The sequence below is a fragment of the Falco naumanni genome, chromosome Z (assembly GCF_017639655.2).
Source record: "Falco naumanni isolate bFalNau1 chromosome Z, bFalNau1.pat, whole genome shotgun sequence".
In the NCBI taxonomy this organism is placed as follows: Eukaryota; Metazoa; Chordata; class Aves; order Falconiformes; family Falconidae; genus Falco; species Falco naumanni.
The window spans coordinates 82024786-82047601 of record NC_054080.1 but is presented as its reverse complement, the minus strand read 5'-3'; the positions used below and the strand labels follow the sequence as shown (position 1 = coordinate 82047601).

The following is a 22816-nucleotide window of genomic DNA, read 5'->3' as shown; positions in this document are numbered from 1 at the left end:
GGCTTGACTGCCCTTTTAATGAAGAATTTTTTCCTAATACCGGACCTAACCCTCCCCCGGCACAAGGTGAGGCCGTTCCCTCTCGTCCTGTCGCCTGTTCCCTGGGAGAAGAGCCCGACCCCCCTGGCTCCAGCCCCTCTCAGGGGGTTGCAGGGAGCCAGAAGGTCTCCCCTCAGCCCCCCCTCTCCAGGCTGACCCCCCAGCTCCCCCAGCCGCTCCCCACAGCACTTGTGCCCCAGCCCCTTCCCCAGCCCCCTGCCCGGCTCTGGACACGCTCCAGCCCCTCAGGCTCTGTCTGGGAGCGAGGGGCCCAGAGCCCACCGCGCCATTCCAGGGGCGGCCTCCCCAGTGCCGAGGGCAGGGGGACGGGCACTGCCCTGCTCCCGCTGGCCACAGCACTGCTGGCACCAGCCAGGGTGCTGCTGGCCTCCTGGGCCGCCTGGGCACACGGATGATAGCTCAGCTTTGTCTATATGTATCATTCCTTGCACCTTAGGGAGCGGAGACTTGTCCTTCCCAAAGAAGGACAGAGGACCTTTTAAAATGTCATGGCCCTAGACATTCAGGAAGCATTTAGGAAATCATAATTCAGTCTTTTAGCTGGCACCATGCCAGCCCAGAGCTTCCTCCTGGCTCCGGAGAGACATTTTCATCTGCTCCAGACTGAGGAGGGACCACATTTTTCCGTCCCAAAGAGCCAGGCTGGTGGGCTCATTCTCCAATTCTACTTTTTCCTGCAAGAGCCCTGTGCTGGGGACCCCCTGCCCATACCTCGTCTGCCTGCCCTGCTGCATCAAGGGCCACGTGGAGCTCATGGGGAGAGGGGAACAAGTGATAAACCTGGTTGATGGTTCCAACCAGACATCTACTAGTACCTCTTATCTTTGGCACTCGCAGGGCAGGAACTGGCCAGTGCTGGGTCCCAGGCAGAGCCCAAAGCTCTGAGCCACAGGCAGAGGTTTGTGTTTCTTCCCACAGTGTCCAAAATCCCACGGGAAGGGTGGAAAACAGCCCTTGCTCAGCCCAGCTTGTGACTCAGCTGCATGGATGTTCTCCATGGACAGCCTCACCGAGGGAACATCCCAAATCAGTGTGAGCTCCCCAGTCCCCAGGTATATCCTATCCAATCAACTTGCTGCCCGCACTTCCCTGTGAAGCAAGGACTGCAACCGAGCACCAGGGATGACCACATCCACTCTGGGGCACCCACAGATTTTTAGCAGGTGACCATCCCCCAGGCCAGATGGGGACCAGAGGGAGCCCAATCACAGCAGGTAAGAAAGGACCCCGTGGGGTGATGGGTGCATCAGGAGAGACCCCATGGATGAGGGTCTCAGGAGTACAGGACCTGTGCATCTCAGCAAAGCAAAGGAGACCAAGGGGGTGATGGGGATGGTTGTGGGGATGGAGTTGCATCCACCTGAGCAGAACAAGGAGCATCTCAAAATTTCCCACCAGTACAGAGCAAACAGGCTGTACCATGCTCCCCCTTGCAGGACACGAGAGTCTGCCAGGAACCTGTGAGGTCATGAACTGGAAGAAAATACACCGTTTGTTTTTTTTTTTAGTTCCACATTTGACCACTAGGCCCCAAGGATTTTTACTAATTAATAAATTTAATTTATTTTGCTGTTCTCAGGGCTAAGGCTTTGCATTGCTGGGCCTGTATTGTTTCTGTTACAACCTGCTGGTGTCCACAGAAACTTCAGATTAAATATCAGTCACACATTAAGGTCAGGCAGCTCGATTCCATTAACAGGTGGTGAGACTCAGCCTCCCTGTAATGAATGCTGCCCGCGCCTCCTAATGATAGCTGCAGAGGAACTGGGCAGCACCAGCACACAGTGATTGGCCCCCCACTGACACCAGGGACCACAAAATTGATTTTAAAAGTCCATTCAACTTCTACAAATCATGGCTTAAGTTTTCCTGACCTGTGACAAATCTGTGCGAGCAGCTGCAATTGAGAGATAGAGCCAAGAAGAGGAAAGAAAGAAAAAAAAATCCACCAAAAAAACCCTGCAGAAAACCCCCAAGCAAGAAAAAGACTTCAGCAGGGTTCCGTCTCAGTTTCCAGCCCTCAGCTCCAGCTATGTATTTCTACGCCTCACGTTATGAGCAAGGTTAAAGGGGTTTTTTATCCCACTGCCTGCCACAAAGAGGGTACAGAGGATGTGAAGATGCTACAAGATGTTCCCTATTGCTGGACTCATGGACATTGGGTCAGGATAAGTCCACCCCAGTCAGACCTATTGGGATCTAGCCCCCATCTGCTTTTCACAGCCCAACAGCCACCAGTGCTGGGACACCCACCTCCCACCCCCTGGCCAGGAAGCAGTTTTCAGGAGCTGGCAATTGCATGGGAGAGCAATGAAGGTGTCCACCCCATCACCTTCCCAACCTCTTTCAGCATGGACCTGTGGCCAGTGCCTTACAACACCAGCCTGCCTCTGCAGTAAAGTGATATAGCTACTCCCACCCACAGGCAAAGGAAGACCTACAAAAACATCAGAAAACACTCTTCCTACTCTTTAGCACAACTAATCCAAAACCAAGGGTACAGCCAGCTCATGTCTCTACCAGTACAAGCTGCAACTTCTCATAGAGCCTTAATTTACCCAAGTGCCCCTCGGGTATCAAGGTGAGGATGTTCTCCACCATGTAACACAACAACGTGGAGAAGAAGCTGACTTGGGCTGCAGTCAGGAGCTGCCCTGCTGAAGCAAGGTGACAGTTTTAGTTGTGTGTGGCTACCCAAGGTCTAACCAGCTGCTCGCTCAAAGTATCATTTCAGAGATATTTTGAAAGTGTAATTGGGGTGAGGAAGAAGAGGAGGTGAGGATGAAGAGGATGAAATAGGACTTTAAGGCACTACCACAGCATAAGGAGCAGAGGTTTCAGGCTGTAAGCTGTTACGTTGTTATTGATGAGGCATTTGGGAGGTTTATAGCTCTTCTACTCTGTAAAATTCATCCTTCCTAAAGGAAAACATTTATTGCACTCAAGTACAAATAAGAGTTAAATACAGGGAGATCAGTTTAATAGCATAGTTATGCCTGTTAAAGTGACTGTAAAACCAACATCAAGGCATTTCGCATTAATTCCCTCTCAGTGACTCCAGATCTGATTTGCTTCGACAAATCCCCTGCTATTGAGAAGTGTCCACAAGTCTCCATGGCCCTGTATCAGCTGGCTTTGCAAAAAGCCGCTGTCGGACTCAAAAAGTCAATGTTCAGCAGCTAACCAGGGAAACCACACCTATTGAACAGAGCAGCTAGATAAGGAAGTCGTACAGTTAGTTGTCAGCAGCCAGGTTGTCCTCCAGACCATTATTTTTAAGCAGATTTCATAGAGGGGATGGAGCCCAAGTCACTCGTCTCACTATTGTAGTGGGTGACCTTGGGAAAGTGCTTCTCCTTGGATTAGAACTGAGTAAAGTTAAAACCATTCTTTAAAAAAATATATTTTTTTAACATATATGTTTATGACACTTAAGAAAGAATTGACGTTATTTTTCAACCAAAAATCTCAGCTTTGTCATTTCTGTTTCATTTCTAAATCTAAATCTTTCCTGAAGAAAGCAGAGAGATCTGAGCAAGTTTTTAAGACTAAATACAATTCTTCAGACATCTCTTGTAACACATTTCCTCAACAGTAACCACAGAAAGGAGGATGAAAACCAGAAATCCACTTTTCTCCACCCACATTCACATTTTAGCAGGAATTTTACCTATAAAGGAGCAGAATCATCTGCATTTTCCTTGTTTCCTGAATTTTTATATCCAGTGGTCTGTGAGATGGGCACTGCTGCATTGTGCAGATGGAGAAATGAAGGTGCAAGACCAAAAGCACTTACTTAACCTTAGGGAAGACCAGAGGGTCCAAGTGGGGATCTGTGGAGCTGGGGGTCAGCATGCTGTGCCCGCTGCCCACCTGGACCCACAAGTGCTGTTTGGGTAAGCAGAATATGTCCAGCACTTTGGGAAGAGCTGGTTTCTGCTCCAGGTGTTGGACACAGCCCAGCTTCTTGGCCTTGGACCAGCCACATGGTGGTTTGGGATCTTCCTCATACAGATGTGGCCAAGGAAGTGGATTTTCCTGCCCATGGAAAGTCTCCTTGTTTGGAGGGGACAACCCCAGTGCAGAATGGAAGTGCTCAACACCGAATTTTCTGGCAGGGGAGAACACATTTTCACTCCTGTCCACACGGTCTGACTGCCCATCCAGCCCTAGGAGTGGGTGGACCCCCAGGGATTGCTGACCAGAGAGCAAGCACCACTGGCTGTCATCTCCATCCTTGAATATATCCCAGACTTGGCGGGGCAAGACCCCGAGACACTCAATAACCAAGCTCTGCCTTGATCAGGAGGCTGGACTGGAGACCTCCAGAGGTCCCTTCCCTCTGAATTACTCTGCAACTCTATCAGTCAGTGGAAGATGCTCTTTTGCTTCTATTCCCACCCCCCCACCCCCCACCCCCGCCTCTAAGAGCATCTTTTGGCACAGCTGGGTATATGCCTCCACATTACAACTCTGAAAGCACCACCAACATGGAAAAAGTCCCCCCTACCCTTGCAAGGGGTGTGCTTGTAAGTGCACACACGCATGCACAGAGTGGTGCAGTGCACAGCACTTCTGCATCACAAGGAGTGCAGGTTTCATTCAAAGACTTGGATGAAAATAATCCTAGATGTGCGTTTTCCATTTATATTGTCAGTTCACAGTGTAACTGAACCTTTAGAGAAAGCAGAGAATAATTACATGATTTTTCACAGCACTAACTGCTGAATCCAGGAGAATACTTCTGCCTGAGTTGAAATAACACAGCAGGAATAACACTAACCCATGTAACGTCCGTTGGATGGTGGCTCTGGCAGATATCAAGTAGAAGAGAGAAAAGCAGCAATTACAAAGGTGTATTTCAGATTCAACTTGGCTCTTGGGGGAGGGAAAAAAACCCCAAAAAAATAACTGCATCTGTTCAAGCCTCAAAATCTGTTGACTCCTCAGAGCTCCCAGTTACAAACAGAAAGGAATTAGAGTTGGGATCTGAACTTCTCAGTGATGTTAATTAAAGCCTGGTGCCTCTGGAACACCAGCAGAGCTGCACGTGGCATTTCTAGGATTTCTCTCGTGCTTTTGAGAAAAATGCTCTACAAAGCATCCGACAGTGTTCCTCCATTCGGAAGAAGCATTTTGACCAAGCAAACCCAACCAAGCTGTGTTAGAAGGTGCTGGCTGGCTCAGAAGTTGTCCAAGATTTGGCAGATCTGCAAATATCTAGCCCAAAAGAGATGCCTGCAGACCCTCACAGGGAAAGCTGGATGGGCTAAATCCCAATCCCTGACATTTTACAGTGGGATCATTCTTACTTTTTAGAGAAACAACAGCTGTATGTATGGCAAACTGGATGGCAAAATCCCACACACCCCCAGGACCCCTGGGCTGAGGTCATTCACTTTTCTGCTCTGATGGAGTACATGGATTCCTGCTCTCTGTGTTTTGGGGTAGCAGCACAGTGGTGTAAAGCCCCACGAGCATCAACCTGCTCATAGTTTTAAATGCAGAGATGCCCCAGTATTACAGGTGCAACCTGAGTTACCACACGCCCAAATTTTCTCGTGACAAGTGGTGGCTCGTTCAACCAGAGCGCCCAGCCCTTCAGAGCAGCTCAGCTTGCTCAGCAAAGGTCTCTTATCTCTTAATAGTGTGAAAACCAGTCAAGAACCACCCCTAGCTCCTGCCCAGCTTGGATGTGGTGGAGACCCACGGTTCTCCTACCCATTATCAAGCCACACTGACAAGAACCCACAGCCCATGGTGTGGGATCTCTCTCCGTGTTGCTGCTTTTTCTTGACTTCCTGGTCCATCACCCGCTGCCCTCAGATCCTTCTGGGCTTCCTGCTGCATGTTGCCATCCCTTCTCCACCATCATCCAGAACTTCCACACCAGAACTCAGCTAAAAGCTCTCCCACAGATGTAAGTTTGCCAGGAATTTTAAGCCTTGCTCTTTGGAGAAAGCAGGACACCAGAGGTGAAAGTTATCTTTCTCACCATGGAATGCAGTATGCACGTGGACATGCAGAGAAAGCAACTCCTACAGCTTACGGATTGTGCCACAGCCAACCCCAAACCCCAGGAGATGCAAGGAACAGACCCCTCACGGCAGGCATCAATAAGAACAAACCACCTTTTCATTGGCTTTTTGGTGTCTGAACTTTGGCAAACACTTTGCATTTTCATGTTACTGTTGTGCACTGGGCTTTTATCCCTTTTTCCTATTTTTTTTTCTTTTTAAATCAAAAGTCTCATTATATTTGTTGGCTTTCTCAAAACTCCAGCTCCCCAGCATGAGACAAAAGTGTGTGTCACAGCATCACTAGAAATGGGCTTGTTCTTTACACTGAAAAAAATACCCAAAACCCAAAAGCAAGCAGAGGCTGGGTCTGTTCATGGGCTGGAGAGGAGCGTTTCGGCTCGGGGACAGGGTTCCAGCTCTGCACACCCACCCATTCCATTAAACTTACCTCCAACAAGTTGTGCTCAGAGAGGACTCCCCAAAGCCCTCTGCAGAAGCAGCAGCTCCAAGCAGGGTCAGTTGTTGGGTGCCCTGGTCCATCTCTCCTCCCCCGCACCGTCCACCTGCCCAGCCCTGGCTCACAGGAGGGTCCCAGCACCCCTTTGATGCCCTTTGGCTCTCACATTGGCCTGGAAGTCACCTCCCCCCCCAAGGGATGCTGCCAGTGAGTTGGGTTTCTGCAAAGCACATCCATCCTCCCGTTTCCCATTTGAATTGCAGGAAATTGGGAAGGGGCCCTTGCTGCCTCCCCATTCCCATCATGGGGCCAGAAAGCCGGGACCAGTTGTGCTGGTGCACCAAAACCGGGAGGTGGGGAGAGCCGCAGGAGGTCCAGGGAGCCAGAGCATGGGTCTAAGCCTGGGTCTGCCAGCATCAAAGTCAGCCCAGGCAGAAAAAACCTCCTCTCATTGCTTGGTTTCTGGTAGGAAAAGGTTCAATGGGAGACGCTGGGCTGTGGATAAGGAATCCTAGGACAAGGACAGGGGTTCCCACACAGTTCGGGTGCATGTAAGCCAGCATAACACATCCCCAAACCTGCTATCAGCTTCCCGGATGTTTCCAAGGTCTGGCACTTGATTTCATTAACGGGACTCAAACCTGCTTGTTATGGGAAGACCAGAGTCACGCTGGACACCTAACGAACACGCTTTGGCTTCCCTAACAGCAGCCCAACTCCTTTCAGGAGGAACTGCCTTCTGCCCAGGGGACAGGGAGGGGAGCTACCTTGCCTCCCTTCCCCTTGGACCATGTCCTATTTTTCTAAGCTCCTAACTACCTCCTGGCAATATTTTCCTTCCCAAGGGCACCTCTTCACCCTATAGAAGGAGCACCTGGATGGCATCACATGCCATCTGGATCTGGCACTACAGGACTGTGGCTGCAAGTCCTGTTCGAGACCTCAGCTCTCATTTTCATTTGGGAAAATGTCTTTGGTCCGCACAATCCTGGAAACCCACCCTTGTTACCAACAGAGGCGAGAGGGAGAGGCAGGGGCTGACATGACCTCCCTCGTTTTATAAAAGGCCAACGATATTTTGCAACCTTCTGCCCTGGGAACACAGTCTGCTTCTCCAAGACTCTTCTCAGGCACGAAAGCACTTTCTGTTGATTAAATAAATTCAACTTCTGCACACACTGAGGTCACAACATGGTTTCACAGTACAAGAACACAGAGGGCTGGGGCAGCCTGTTCCTGATCATTGCGTGATTTCCAAATGAGTAGGAAACAACGAATCCATCTCTCAGATATGAAAAATAACCCCTATGTCTAGGTGAAACGTTTCTGTATGAAAAACCCAACTAAAAGATCCTGATGAATTGGTTTTATTCCCTGCATCCAGTTGATGCTGTTTCATTTTCTGCCATAAGACAGGATTTCACTCCGAGGTTGTGGCCTATTTCATTTCACTTCAAATGAGACACTTAAAAGACATTCCCCCCCCCACCCCCACCCCGTTTTGGTGAAAAACTCAAAGACTATATAAAACCAGGGAAATAAATTTTCAGCCAGTGAACTGGAAAATAGTCATCACCATCAAAACCAGGTATCTGTGTTTTCACACAGCTCTAGTCCCTGGCAGCTAAGGTCAGGAGGAGTGCCACCAGCTGAGCTGCTGGGCCACCACCCAACACTCAGCCACGCACACCCCCGCGGCCGCCGGGACACGACAGCCCTTGCTGCGGGGCCCAGTCCCTGGGCAATGCGGTGTGTTTAGCTCGCAGCTTCACGGGCCAGCCTCGGAGACAACAGTCCGGCCACGGCCAGTTAATTTAGTGCAGGAAGGAGCCACGCAGAGAGCCGAGAAAGAGACTGAAGATGGACGACGGGTTTTGCTGCTGCTTTCATAAAAGCAGGGAAGTACAGAATCGTGAGGTTGGCAAAGGCCTTTAAGGTCATCAAGTCCAACCATGAAACCAGCGCTGCCAAGTCCGTCACTAAACCATGTCCCTAAGCATCTCCATTTTAAATCCCCCCAGGGCGGGTGCCGCCAGCCCCCCGGGCAGCCTGTGCCAGCCTCGGCCACCCTTTCCGTGAGGGGATTTTCCCTCATTCCCAGCCCAACCCTCCCCCGGCACAAGGTGAGGCCGTTCCCTCTCGTCCTGTCGCCTGTTCCCTGGGAGAAGAGCCCGACCCCCCTGGCTCCAGCCCCTCTCAGGGGGTTGCAGGGAGCCAGAAGGTCTCCCCTCAGCCCCCCCTCTCCAGGCTGACCCCCCAGCTCCCCCAGCCGCTCCCCACAGCACTTGTGCCCCAGCCCCTTCCCCAGCCCCCTGCCCGGCTCTGGACACGCTCCAGCCCCTCAGGCTCTGTCTGGGAGCGAGGGGCCCAGAGCCCACCGCGCCATTCCAGGGGCGGCCTCCCCAGTGCCGAGGGCAGGGGGACGGGCACTGCCCTGCTCCCGCTGGCCACAGCACTGCTGGCACCAGCCAGGGTGCTGCTGGCCTCCTGGGCCACCTGGGCACACGGGGGGCTTGTGTTCAACCCAAACTGACCCAAGGGATATTCCATACCGTATGAAGTCTGCTCGGCAGTAAAAGCTAATAGAAAGGAGGAGGGTGCATGCGTTATGATGACCTTTGTTTTCTAGAGCAACCACTACAGGTACAGAAGCCCTGCTTCGCAGGAACCAACAGGACATCGCCTACTGATGGGAAGTAGAGAATACATCTTTTATTTTCCTTTGCTTCACTAACCTGCCTTTATCTTGACTCATGAGTGCTTTTCCATCCTATTTTCTCCCCCTCTGTCCAGCTGATGAGGGGAGCAACCAAGTGGCTTGGTGGGCACCTGGCAGCCAGCCAAGGTCAACCCACTACAGGATGATACTGAAGTTTCCCACTCAAGCCAACGAGGGCTGAGCAAAACCAGCTCATTAGTGCTTTTGGTAGAAGACAGATAAGATTTTCTCCATTCAGCCTCACAAAGAGCTGCCTGCAGCCCATTGATCTTGAAGGAGGCTGTGCCTGAAGGAGCAGTTTATGGAGTGAGTTTTGCTCTGTCAATGGGGTTTGCCAGTGACCAGTGTGGGAGGGGACCCTTTTTAATAAGGGTGCATGCAACTGAGAAATTTGTTATCTAAAAAAAAAAAAAAAAAAAAAAAAAAAAAAAAGGCTCATAACCCCAAGCCCACTCATGTCATGCTATCTTGGTGCAGGAAACCTCCTCGGTCCTTGTCTCAGTCCCTGGAGATTTGTGGGATATCAGAAACAGTGGCTGGACAAAATAAGGCTTCTCCCAACACACTGATTGCCCCCAACATCTATAAAGCCTCATTGTGATGGACCTTGAATGGACCAGTGCCTGGGGATGCTACATCCCACCCATTTTCAGTTCAACCCTGCTCTTTTCCAAACGTTTTGAGCAAATATGTTGAGTGGTTTTTCCCTCATTTTCATGCCTTAGACACTCATCTCCAGACCCTACCAACACCCTCATCTCTCATCATGGAGAACACAGACCAAAGATGCTTCAAACACTCCCAGTCCCTTCCAGGTCCTAGTGTTGAGGGAACTTCTTAATTTCAATTAGCCATTCATGCAGTAAACCCCCCCAAGGAGGGGGCAAGCTGTCAGGATCCGACCCTCCAGGGCTTCCCACCGTGGTGATGCAAAACCAGGCACGCCGGCAACAAGATGTTTATAGCCCAATGATTCATAATACTGCAGAATTTGCAGGAAATGTAACACCATTCATGATTAAGAAATGCTCTTGTTTTCTGCTAAATATATAAAATAATCACTCATCCCCTGAGAACCAGATGCAAATTATACATAGTACTAGCCTCATATGCCAACCGCTATAATTCCGGTGCAGCATGAAGCCGTTTCCCAGGGCTCTAGAAGTCCCTTAATCTGCCTTTTGACGTCAAATGATAAATTTCTTGCCTGGGATCATTAACAGGATGACTAATGAAAGCTGATAAGTGAATTTATAAATGAAATTAAAGATATTAATATTAAAGGCCAGGCTACAAGAAAGAGAAACGTGGATTTAGCAAACCACAACAAGAAGCCCAGTAATCTGCATGAGATTTGGAGCTTCTTTCCTGCTGGGTAAATCAGAGATGTGCTATTTTTCAACTGGAGGTTGTAGAAACAGCCAGGCTTGACAGACACCTCTCCTGAAGCATTAGCACCTCCACTACTTTCAGATGCTACCCGAGATTTAAAAAGCTCCTGTTTGAGTTTGCCAGCAAATGCCACGCCAGGGCTGAAAACACGCTGGTGGTCCTGCAAAGATAACCACACCACCGAGCCCACATGCAGACAAAATACCTTCAGTCTGCGGTCAGTTTGCTGACAATTACTTTTTTAAAAAAAAAAACAAAACAAAACAACACACCTCACCTCAAACTAGATTCTTATCTTACTCATCCCAGTATAAATGCCAAGCAACTCTTCTAAAAGCTGAGGACTTATTTTGGATTCATGCACAGATAAACAAGTTCAGACCTTTGCAGCTTGGTGCCTCATGCCAGGTCCAGGCAGCTTCACCATGAACCCACCGCTCGTTTCTGACTCCAGCTGCTCCCCACTGAGGTTCGGGCTTACAGGAGAGTCTATTTACATCTCAGCTCCCACCAGCTGATGTTGATCAGCCTTGAGTGGACCAGAAGAACACCCTCCACTGCCTCAGGTAGCACAGGCAAATGAGACCTTACCCAATGCTGCAGGGCTGTGTGTGAACAGGCACCTCTTCTGCTATTAAAAAAAAAAAAAAAAAAAGGAGAAAATTCCTTTTGCCTGTAGATGCCCAGTTTTCAAGCAGACGTGTTATGGAAACAGGTTGGTTGGGCAAGTGCTCATGAGTGGTGCTTCCTCACGTACCCACAGCTTTCAAAAAAACCAAGATCCCTTTGGGTATGTCAGTACCTTGACTTAGCAGTGTGACTGAAGGAAAAGTGAGATGCCACCAGGAGTGTAAGAAAGCCCAGGTGCACAGCACTAAGCACCACTGGGCAGGGCTCGTTTGCTACAGGGCTGTTTCCCAATCCCACCCTCCACTGGAGGAGCCTGGCATGGGGCAGCCACAGCGTGACAGATGCCCAGGGGACCTCGTGTTTCTGAATATCATTCAGAGACCCTTGCAAGCCTGAAGAAAAAGATGAGAGAAGGTTTTCAGAGCAGCCTCTAACTCAGCCCCAGGGTTGAGTGCCTGACTACGTGGCCTGGTGGGCTGTCCAGTTCCACCAGAGACCTGCTCAAGGTCCCTGCAAAGAAGTCCCAGAAGGTATCCATGGCCTGGCTTTCTCCTCACTCAGGGGAAATGGGTGCTCCTTGTACCATTTGGGGAAGAAGGTGGAGGAGCAAAGCATGGTAACAGCTCCACAGCACCACTTGAGCTCCCCAGGGAAAACCAGCAATGGCTGGTGGCTCCATCTAAGCTGACCCACACCTCAGGGTGTCACCTCCAGGCAGGGAAGCTGCTGCAAGTGGCCAGGAGTGGAGGGATGCAGTATGAGACACAGAGATGTCCAGGTCCTTCTCCAAGCTACGGAAATCCCCATCCAAACATCTCCCTGCAGGCATGTCCTCCCTTGGAAAGGTCCCAGCCCGTGGGTACCAAGCTGCCCCTTATTGCCTCTCCCCATAACCTGCGTCTTCACTGCTTCCAGCACCTGCTTTGCTTCTGACCCTGCTGGGTTGAGTCTCTCAAACCAAAACAATAATGTTCATTAAAGAGCTACAAGCCATACACATGCGACTTTCCTGACGGCACATTTTACAGCCTTTAAAGGGAGGGAGAGAAAACAGCAGCGGTTAAGGACACTTACCAAGAGGGATCCACAACAGCACGCGCCAACCAGCCCAGCCCAGCCGGGGCTGGGAAATGTAAAGGACCAGCAGGCAGGAAAATGGGTGAGAAAAGGTCCCGGGAGACTGCAAAAGTGAGCAAGAGGAGGAGCAGAAAGGGTTAAGCAAAGGTGGTGGGGAGGCATGGAGCAGGCATGGGTTTGCTTTCCCTTCCTTCTGGCTGCTGCCAGCTCTCCGGTCCCTGACGCTCTTGCTCTAGCTGAAAAGTGATTCGAGGCTTTTTTATTTTACAGGGAGAATTTAGCCATTCCCAAAAGACCCAGTTTTCGCCCCAGGAAGGTTTAGGACCACGCAAGGATTTAACTGGGGGGATCTCCCATGGGGTCCTGTGCTGAGCTGCTCAGGAAACCACAACCCCTCTGCCAAACCTGACTGCAGACCAACCCACTCCGTCTCCCAGAATTGAATCCAAAACCATTGGAAATTCATCGTTTTCCCCACTGGACGTCAGCTCCCCCTCTCAGTGCCCAGCTGCAGGTCCCTGCCCTGGCCCTGCTGCAGCCACACATCACCCTTCCCCTTCCCAATCCACCATGTGGGTTGGAAAACCTCCCGAGTGTCGTAGCCGGAGTTTCGAGCCCCAAGTTTGCCGTAAGCAGCAGTGTGAAGCTCTATTTTGTCTACTACCCTTTGATCAAAAAGCCTTGTCTTAGCGCCCGACTCCAGGCGCTGCAGGTTTTATGCAGAAACACCCAAGTACCATGAGAAGTCCAAGAGTCATAAAATTTGGCCATGCCATCACACTTTTCCTCATTGCCAAACCAACTTGGGTCTTGGAGGTTGCAGGTATTGGAGATGATCTAGATGTAGAAGACCTTTTGCAAAGCCTCCTCTCGCATTTCTGTCACGTTTATTTAATGCTTCCCAAAATGAGGGCTCCCATGCTAAGGGTGGGAAAGGCTTTTCTCTGCTGAGCTGCTGCAGCATCTGTCTATCCCCTTTTGAACATCCCTAGAGGCAGGGACTTTCCAGCTCTGGCACAGGACAGCCCCAGCGCACGGTTTGGGTTTGAACCAGCACGTAAATGGGCAGGAGGGGATGCCCGTGCCCTCGCTACCCAGCATCGCGCCCCGCAGAGCGCCCAAGAAAGCCATCTCCACCTCTCCTTCCAGCCCTGCACCTCCAGCGGTTGCAACCATCTTCCGTCTGGTCAGTGGAGAGGGATGAGCCGATCTTGCATGTCCCGGGTGCTCCCCGTGGCACTTGGTGGGTGGGGGTTCTCCTACAGGTTTGGGAGGACCATGCCCACGGCTCCCACGCCTGCCCCAGCAGTGCTCCATCCTCCCCTTTCAGCCAACGAGGTGCTCCCCAAATTATAGGCAGGGTTTAAAACAACAACAAAATAAGGAAGCTCAGACTTACTCTAGGACAGTCCTTCCAGGAGGTTCACGGAGGAGGACTCTGCGCAAGACCGGCGCCTCGGCGAGGACCGAGGCCAGAGGCGGTTATGGTAGCATCCCGGCACCTATGGATCTTGCCCCCTGGCTTTGGCACCCCACGCTCTGTCCGGGACTCACCAAGCGATGCCAGACTGTGTCCCTGCTGCGCCCCACCGCCTCATCCCCCCCAGCTGGAGCAGCTCCCGGGTTTTGTGGTAAACACTCCCCCAAGACCCCCTGCCCCAGCATTGCTGCTGCATTTGCATTCTCACTTGGGCACCAACTCACCGGTTCTTAAATAACAAACTTCCACGGGGCCAGATCCGCACACAGCGAGGTAAATCCAGATCCGCTCTCATTAGACTTTGCTGATAATTCCCAATATGAGCAAAATGTGACGGCTATTTGTTTATCTTTTCCTTAAAAATGATGGAAATTGTGACACTGCCCCAAAATCCCTGTGTGAGAGACAGATCAGTCCAGCTCCCGTTCGGCATCGTTAAATGCACGCAGGTATGTATAAGACCTTTACACAACCCTTATACAAATGAATCTCAGAGCCTGTTTTGTCCATGTTTGGGATTATCTGCCTCCCTGTTATTGAAAGAAGTTATTTAAAGCAGCCCAGGAAGACAGGTTGGTGCTGGAGAGATGTATAGGCTTTATAGAAACCACTGCATGTGCCTCCACACCCACAGCAGCACCACCAGCACGTGACTCGTCTTGGATTTCCTCAGCCCGCGATGCTAAAATAAAAAAAGATTATTTTCTTTGTACCAGGTGGCTTTTCAAGACTCAGGAGTGTCAAAGGAATTAAGTCATTAAATTGCGGATGCGTTTTTGATGGATTATGAGCTATGAAAGCCTGGTGGTTACTGGCTAATAAGGCTGGGAGGCTGATGGGGGTAGGGGGGTGGGGGTAATGTTTCCTGATGTAAGAATGTGTTTCTAACAAGACAGGTCAAAATACGATGCAGATGATAAATCGCTTAGTACGAGTTGCCATTAACCCAGCAGTTTTCCGTATTATTCGATTACCAGGGTACCCTCAGAGTATATTGAACAAACAGTTTTGCTCTGTATTAGCGCTAATTTGCAGAATAAGATGGGGGGGTTATCATGCTCGCTGCAGTGAATCCGCCACTCCAAACAAAGGGGCAGCTGCCGGCAGGTGTCTGTAGCGCGAGGTACATTTCGGAGGGGACTGGGTTTATCCATGTCGGGGTTTCAGGGTAGGGTTTCGGGGAATGGAGAAGGGGAGGGATTTCATTTTTTCCCACATCATAACCCAAATCTCATTGTCTCACGTGTGTGTGGGGGGTTGAATTATTAAAAAAAATAAATTAAAAAAAAAAAAAGGAAAGGAGGGAGGGGATAATAAAAAAATCATCACATTGGAAAATGATCAGCCCCAACAGGCATGCATGTCTCCCTTCATGCAAGCGAGAAGCACAGCCTCCCTCCTCGGGATGCGTACGGGGACATGTGTCACGCACGGAGCTCAGCGCTGGCCCGGGGCGAGGATGGAGCGAGAACAAAGGGCCACAGCATACACTACATCCAGGGGGGAGCAGGGGGGGCAACCTGCTTGTGCTCATACAAGGTGGGGGGGACAGGATGGCCAAACAGTCATCAAGATACACGGAAAAGGAAATATGGAGAAGGAAATCATAAATAAATGTTTCAAAAAAACAACCAAACTCAGGATCAAGCTAGGAGGGAGGTGGAAAGGCACGGCCTTGCAAAATGATGCGTCTCTTCGAGGGATGCTGGGGTGAGGCAGGGCGGGTTGCTGGAGCCACTTGCTTTTGTTTTGTTTGCTAGCGGCTCCTCTTGAAATTTTAGCGGTGGGGAACCGACCTGCTGAATTTGTCTTCCTCTCATTAAAGACAAATAACCAATCCTGTGCCTCCCCCGCTCCTGTGGAAATGCAATTAAAGACAAGGTGCTCCCCCCCTCCCCACTCCTCCCCAGCCCTACCTTCTGTTTTTGGGAGCCCTGACTTCCCTCAGTTTCTTGTGGAACCCCAAGCCAAAACTGGGGAGGTTTTAAAACAGGACCATTTTGCAGACCTGGGAAAGGAGGTCTGGCACAGGAACAAGGAGAGGTGACCGGTATTATTATCGCCTTGCAGCCACAGCAAAACTGCTCACTGACCGCAATTGGGTTGTCCATTCCTCCCTGCTTCCAATATTTTAAGGTTCCCAGTGACTTTCTCCCAACCCCCCAGTTTGCTTTTTTTGACCAAATCGGGTTATTCAGAAGATGGTGGGCCTGGAGGCTTCAAGCATGAAAATGTAGTTACAACATTAGCAGCTGGGACGGTTTTACGAGCCCTGCCTTACAGGGGTCTAGTGAAGATATTTATAGCATGCCAGTCGCCGCGGGACCAAGGCACAGCAACTTCTCGCCTAGCAGATGGTGGGCAGGGTGCTCACATATATGCATATGTTTAAATATACAGCTATAATTTTTTTTACTCCAGGTTCATTTACCTCTTGTTAATCAGGTGTTTTTGGAAAAAAAAAAAAAAAAAAAGGATCGCTCCCCCCCATTCATCTGGAGGTCATCCCTCTCGTTTTAGTATCAGTCTGGTAAGGAGTGTGTAATGTTGTAACTAGAATGAAATAAGCAGCAGACCCTTCATCAAATATCAGGGTTGTTTGTTTTGGGTTTTTTGTTGGTTTTTTTTTTTTTGGGGGGGTGGGGTGGTTAATAACGAGGGCTTGGATTTATACACCTTTTTCTTTTTGCTGTTCTGCAGTAAAACAGAATTCTGCATCGGCACAACAGTAATACGGACTGTGCGTCTAGGGAGTATGGACACACAGACTAATGCTGAGAGTAGATATGGGATAGGAGGAATAAAAAGAAAAAAAAACCATATTAAAAAGCCCCCATATCTGCACTACTGGGAAAAAAATCCACTCACTCAAACCTCACGATGGGGGAAAGCAAGGAAAAAATCTAAACAGCAGGATACGACAATAAATGGGAAAACAGCAATAGAAAAAGCACACTAGGTTAATATAGGAAAACTAGTTTCTTTATTGAGAGATTGTATATTAGTATTAGTGGAATTGTGTGTAACAATGTCATCATGCACACAATACAAAAAGGCAAGGCCCACCATGCTATGGAAGGGCAACAGAACAAAAGCAGCGTACACTGAGCAGATGTATAGGCTACAGCACATTACATTTCAGCAGGGTATGTCTCTACAGAGAGATTTACATCAGAAACTAGGTAATGTAAAAAAATACAGACCATGCTTTAGTTTTAGTACAAGAAAAAGGTGGAGATACACAACCAAAGGATATTCGATACAGAAAATTACCCACAAAATAAGAACAGGAAGTAATTTAGCACAGCAGAAAAAAATGTTATCCCTGTTTAATGGAAAACCATTTTGCCAGTCGTTTCTTTTCGCAATCAGAATTTAAGGGTGTGGGGGGGTGTTGGCCACATCGGAGGTGTGCTAATGGGATGGGACACTTGTGGCTGACGGGGCCGGGGGGATGGCACGTGGGGCCGGCCGGGCGAGCGGCTGGGTGGGCGTGGGGCCAGCTGTCAGCAGCGGTGTCACCACTGCCGGGACTGGGATGCTGCACCCCACTGCGGGTGGCTCTCGCCAGCACGCTCTGGGGGTGGGGGGTGTGTGTGTGTGTGTGTGTGTGGTATTTTAGCCCCTGTTGAGCCACAGCTCTTACTCTCCACCTCTTTTCCAATGATATCATTGGAATTAAGGCCGGTTGCTGGATTTCCCCTCCTCAATTTGATTTTTTTTTTGGGGGGGGGAGAGGGGTGTTGCCCGTAATTTGGGGCGTCTGGCCCGCTCGAAGTCCCCCAGGAGACTCTGCGCCCAACGACCACAGCAAAATGAATCCACTTAACAGGAATTTACAGTGCAATGTACTCAGCTAAACAGGATGAAGGTACAAAAATGGCTGTTATCGTCTACAGCTACGCTGAAATGGCCTGGTGGCTAGGCTACACGGCGAGACGGGGGGGGAGTGGGGGGGTAAATTAAAAAATAAAAATAAAGATTAAAAACTAAAAAAAAGGCAAATGGATCTACCGAAGCACGGGCTTGGGGGTGCGGGCGGGAGCTGGGCAAGGGGGGACCGGGACCCCCACAGCGGGTACTGCTGGGGGGGGGGGGGGTGGGGGTGGCGCGGAGCCCTGCGCGCCTGCAGAGCGAGGCGGGCTCGCCCCAACCGCCCACCTGAGCGCACGGCGAGACCGCGGGGAGGGCCGGGGGGCGGCGCCCTCCTCAACCGCGGTCGGGGCACCCGCGGCCCGGGCCGAGCCCTCCGCCCGCCCACACAGCAACCCCGCCACCCCCCCTCCCTCAGCGCGGAGCGGCCCCGGGACGCGAACCCGCGGCCCCCGCGCACGGCGCGGTACCTCTGTTGCGCACGGAGCCGAAGACGGGCAGCACCAGGTAGCCGACGTGCACCAGGACCATGCTGCGGCCTTTGTGGCGCGGCGCGGCCCGGCCCGGTCCCGCCGGCCCCTCCGACGCGGCGGCGAGTGGCGGCCGCCCGCTCCGCCGGCACACAAAGGCGCCCGCCGCCAATGGCAGAGCGCCGGCGGCCCGAGGCCCCGCCCCTCCTCCGCTCGGCCCCTCCCCTCTGCCCGCCCTGCCGGCCAATAGGAAACTACGGGAGGGCGGAGGGGGCGGGCCGGGCGCGAGCCCGCGTCGGGCGCGCGGGCGCGCGGTGGAGAGGGGGAGCAGGGGAGGGCGTGCACGCGCAGCTACGCGCGCGCATGGACGGGCGCACACGTGCCCGAGGGAACACGTGCGTGTGCGCGCGTGTCCCGCAGCACGTGCGCACGCGGGCACGCAGGCGCGGGCACATGCTGTGTGCGCGCGCGCGGCACGCGGGGACACGGTACGTGGGCGCTGGCGCACGTGCACGGAGGGACGTGTGCACACCGGCGCGCGTGCGTCGGCACGCGGGCACGCGTCGGCATGCAGGTGCGGGTGCGCGCGCAGGCACGTGGGCACGATGCGTGGGCACCGGCACACGTGCGCAGATGCACACACGCGGGCACACGCGCGCAGGCAGGCACAGGCACACACAGATGCAGACAGATGTGCACACACGCATGCATGTCAGTGTGCCTGCACACGCCCACGGGCATACAGCTGCACACGCACACTCAGGCACGTGGAGAGGGTGTACGGGCACTGGCACACGTGCACAAAGGCACATGCATACTCGGGCACATGCATGCAGGTCAGCATACGTGCATGTCAACACACATACACACAGGCATGTGGGCACAATGTATGGGCACTGGCACAGGTGCACAACTGTGCACGCATAGTCAGGCACATGCATGCGGGTCAGCATGCACGCAGGCACATGCACGCGCCACATACCCACAGCCCCACACACACATGCAACCGCAGAGGCACGCGTGCACGCACACATCCATGCAAACCGGTGCGCAGCTGCACATATTCCCATGGAAAACCTGGGTGTGTGTCCCCTCCCCAGCCAGTGCTGTGCCCTGCCTGCAGCACATGCGGCAAACACATGTGGGGCCGGGCCCAAGGCAGGGGTCACACCGGATCGTGTGGGGGGCTCATCTCCCTCCCCACGGGTGACACGCTGACCTGTTGTGCTGACACCCCAGTCACTGCCAGAACTTCTTCGCTGGGACATCGCTGACCTCAAATGGCTGAGCCCGCAGGGATGCAGAGAGCGCCTGGAGACCCCCCAGGCTCGGAGCCACCCTCCTGGTGGGGCAAAGAACCCGTGTGGCACAAAGGACAATCCCCCCCACCCCCACCCCCAAACCCCCCAACCGGCAGCTCATCCCTATTTACTTCCAACTACAGCAACAAAACCGGGAAAGAACCCGTCACACCGGAGGGGGTCCTGCCAGGGCGCGGGGGCCTGGGAAGCACTTTACCCTGCCGCACACCGCGTTTTTGGTAGCCTTGCTCCCCCGCCCCCCTTGCTTGCCCCCCCAGTGCCAGCCGCTGCCCCGCCGTGGGGAGCCCCCGTAATCCCCACTTAGCTTTATCCCTCCCCTGCATCTGGCAGGTTTAAGCACTCGGCAGCCTCCTAACCTATATGCGCCATGGATTTGTTCGCTGGATTATTGCATTGGGTTTGTCACTGGGTTTATTTAATTTCTTTTTAACTCCCACCCCCACCCCGATCTGAATTAAAATGAGGGGCTTGGCAACCTGGATCGGGTAACCCTTTCCCTCCCAGTCTTGCAGCCTGAGGGCAGATGGATCTGCAGGCAGCGGGGACAGCTGCCAGTGCACACTTGCCGCCTTCTCCAACGCGCGGCGGCCACCCAAAAGGGCTCTTTGGGGTAAGTTTTCACACCACTGCTGCACCAAGCTCCCGTCAAACTGCAGCTGAGAAAGTCCCAGGTCCCCACTGCCTCCAAGTGCCCACCCGACTGCATCCCAGTTGGGATTTTCTTTCCTGCCTTGCCCCTCCTCAGTGTCTCCCAGAGGGGTTTATGGCAGGGGAGTGGGGAAAGGCTGGGCCTTGTCCCCTGCTGTCACCAGGCTGCTCTGAGAGATGCCCACAGCACGGCTTGGCCAGCCCCTGATCTGCAGAGCTCAGCGTTTGCAGGTAGCACGCATCGTCCCACCAGCACGACTGTTTCCGAGGAAGGAGCAAACTTAGGGTTTGGGTTTTTTCCCGTGCTTTTGCTGGAACAAAACGCTCCCCATGCCCCATCTGCGGTGCAGCATGGAGGAACTGCCGCTTCCACCCATTTCTACCAAGGGTGGGAAATAGCTTCCAGCAGCGAGGCGCGATCTGCTTGAGCTCGCTGCATTGAACGCGTCCGATGAAGGGAAACTGCTTTAACCACGGTGGCTGCAGGATAGGCTCTGGGGGACTCCCAGGACATGCCAAGCACCCCAGTGTCCCCTCCGTGGTGCCCTGTGACAGCCTCTAGCCCCAGGCTGGGGGCTGCAGCCCCGCTGCCAGCTCCGGTTGCCTTGGGCAGCTGCTCCAGTGGCCCCCAGCCCCGCCGCAGCAGTTGTCGTGGCTATTTCACAGGGCTCAGCCCCTCACCCTGGGACACCCGATAGGTTGCTGAGGCTTTGTGTGTCACACAGATGCCACAGGCACGAGTCGACGTTAAAATTAGCCCTTGGCTTCCTCCTGCCCACGTGGCCAGTGCCCATTGGGGTCCCCACAATGCAGCTTCTGAGGTCCCAGCACTCCCAGTTTGGGGCAGCTTCCCACTTTTGCCCCAAACTCCCCTTAACACTGTGAAATTCTTCTTCGACGTGATGTTCTCCAGCCTCATGGCTGTCACATGTGCCACCATACCTATCAAGTAGATGTTTTGGAGATGCTGCAGCACAGGCATCAGGGCACTGGAGATATATCACCCCTCAGTCCTATGGGGAAGGTTTTTCCCCTCAGCCAGCCACACATGGAGAATATTCAATAAATATAAAGGTGATACAGAGCAGCTGAGAAGTTCTGGGGTACATATGGCATATCAGCCACCATCCTTGGGCAGGTCTGGAGGTGACCATAACCCTCAGCTCGTTGACAGACCTGGCGCTCACCCTCTGCCCACCTCAAAGCCCTGGGTAATTTAGATTTCATACAGGATTTTTCACCTTCTTGAAAAACTGAGCTGGGTGAAATCCTCCAGGCAGTCAGGATAGGATCAACCAGCTAAAAAATTGATGAGCTAATTTCCTTTAAATTAGGCGTGGGGGTGGGGGGGTTGGCAGGCCTCTGGCAGGATGGTGGAAAAGCCCCAGTGAAGGGCTTTTGCCAGCAGATTTGAAGCCATGGTTTGCTCAAGAAGGACATCTCACACCCCCAGAGGCTGTTACATGGCAGGATGGGGAGCGTGGGGTTGATGGCAGGGAAAGATCTGATGCCTCACTCCTTGTAGGGATGAAGCACGAGGATGACATGATCTCTTTGCTAGATGATGGTCTGAGGCTTTGATTATTTTCTGATCTTCAGCTACTCTTCGGATAATGATTTCCTTGGCAGGTGTCTTGATGCCCATGGTGATGCAACCCCATGGCTGGATCTTTGGTGGGGCTTCTAGGGCAAGGGTGGTGGGAAGGGTGGTAGGTCTAACAAACCCTATGAAGAACAGGTCTGGGGGTTTTGAGGGTCTCAAATCTTAGATGGGAGGGAGACAAAAAGTCTGTTGGGCTTGGAGATCAGCACCAAAGAGAACCTCCAGGGAAAAGTGATGGTGGAAAAATTAAAGGCAAAATTAAGAACAGACAGAGAAAGGGTGGAAATGGAGGAGAAACACACAGCAAACACTGTAGCATCATACCGTGCCTGGGAGCAACCCAAACCCAGGTGGGGAGCCCAAAAGTGGGGGGCTCCTGGTTCGTGAAGGGGCTTTATTGGAGATTTATTTACACTGACATTTAAGACATGCTTATTTTACTCCTTTATCTTCTGCTTCCCTGTAATTTTCTCTCTTCTGCTTTTTACTCCCTTTCTTTATTTTCTCAATCAACAAAAACAAACAAACAAACAAAGACAAGGTAGAGAAGATGGTTATGCATTCACTTAAAGGGAAACACTTCAGCATTTCAATTTTCTAGTTTTATGCGAGAAAATAAGAAAACAGGTAAAAAGCTCAGACCCAAAGAGCAGCTGTTTGGGAGGGGAGAAGGAAAACACGGTGCTGCTATTTTGCCAGAGCAGATTTCAGATCCGTGGACCAGAAGTCTCTCCAGAGGAAAGCAGGAGGCAGTTTTTCCTCTTCGCCCAAGACTGGGTGTTTTGGGGAGCTCACAGCTGCTCAGAGGGACTCAGCACCCTCCCAGGTGTCCCGTGTCCAGAGCCGGGCAGGGGGCTGGGGAAGGGGCTGGGGCACAAGTGCTGTGGGGAGCGGCTGGGGGAGCTGGGGGGTCAGCCTGGAGAGGGGGGGCTGAGGGGAGACCTTCTGGCTCCCTGCAACCCCCTGAGAGGGGCTGAGCCAGGGGGGTCGAGCTCTTCTCCCACGTAATGAGTGATAGAACAAGAGGAAACGTTGTGCCGGGGGAGGGTTAGGTTGGATATTAGG

At 52.2% G+C, this 22816-nt stretch overlaps 1 protein-coding gene across 1 annotated transcript in view; it reads right to left on the bottom strand.

Annotated features, from left to right (window-relative positions):
* RNF165 (ring finger protein 165) overlaps window positions 1-18339 on the bottom strand; it is a 48143-nt gene extending 29804 nt beyond the window's left edge. Inside the window, exon 1 of the mRNA XM_040580668.1 lies at window positions 18179-18339. Coding sequence (XP_040436602.1) covers window positions 18179-18239 — 61 coding nt within the window. The 5' untranslated portion in view covers window positions 18240-18339. The remainder of the gene's footprint in view (window positions 1-18178) is intronic.
* Window positions 18340-22816: the final 4477 nt, after the last annotated feature.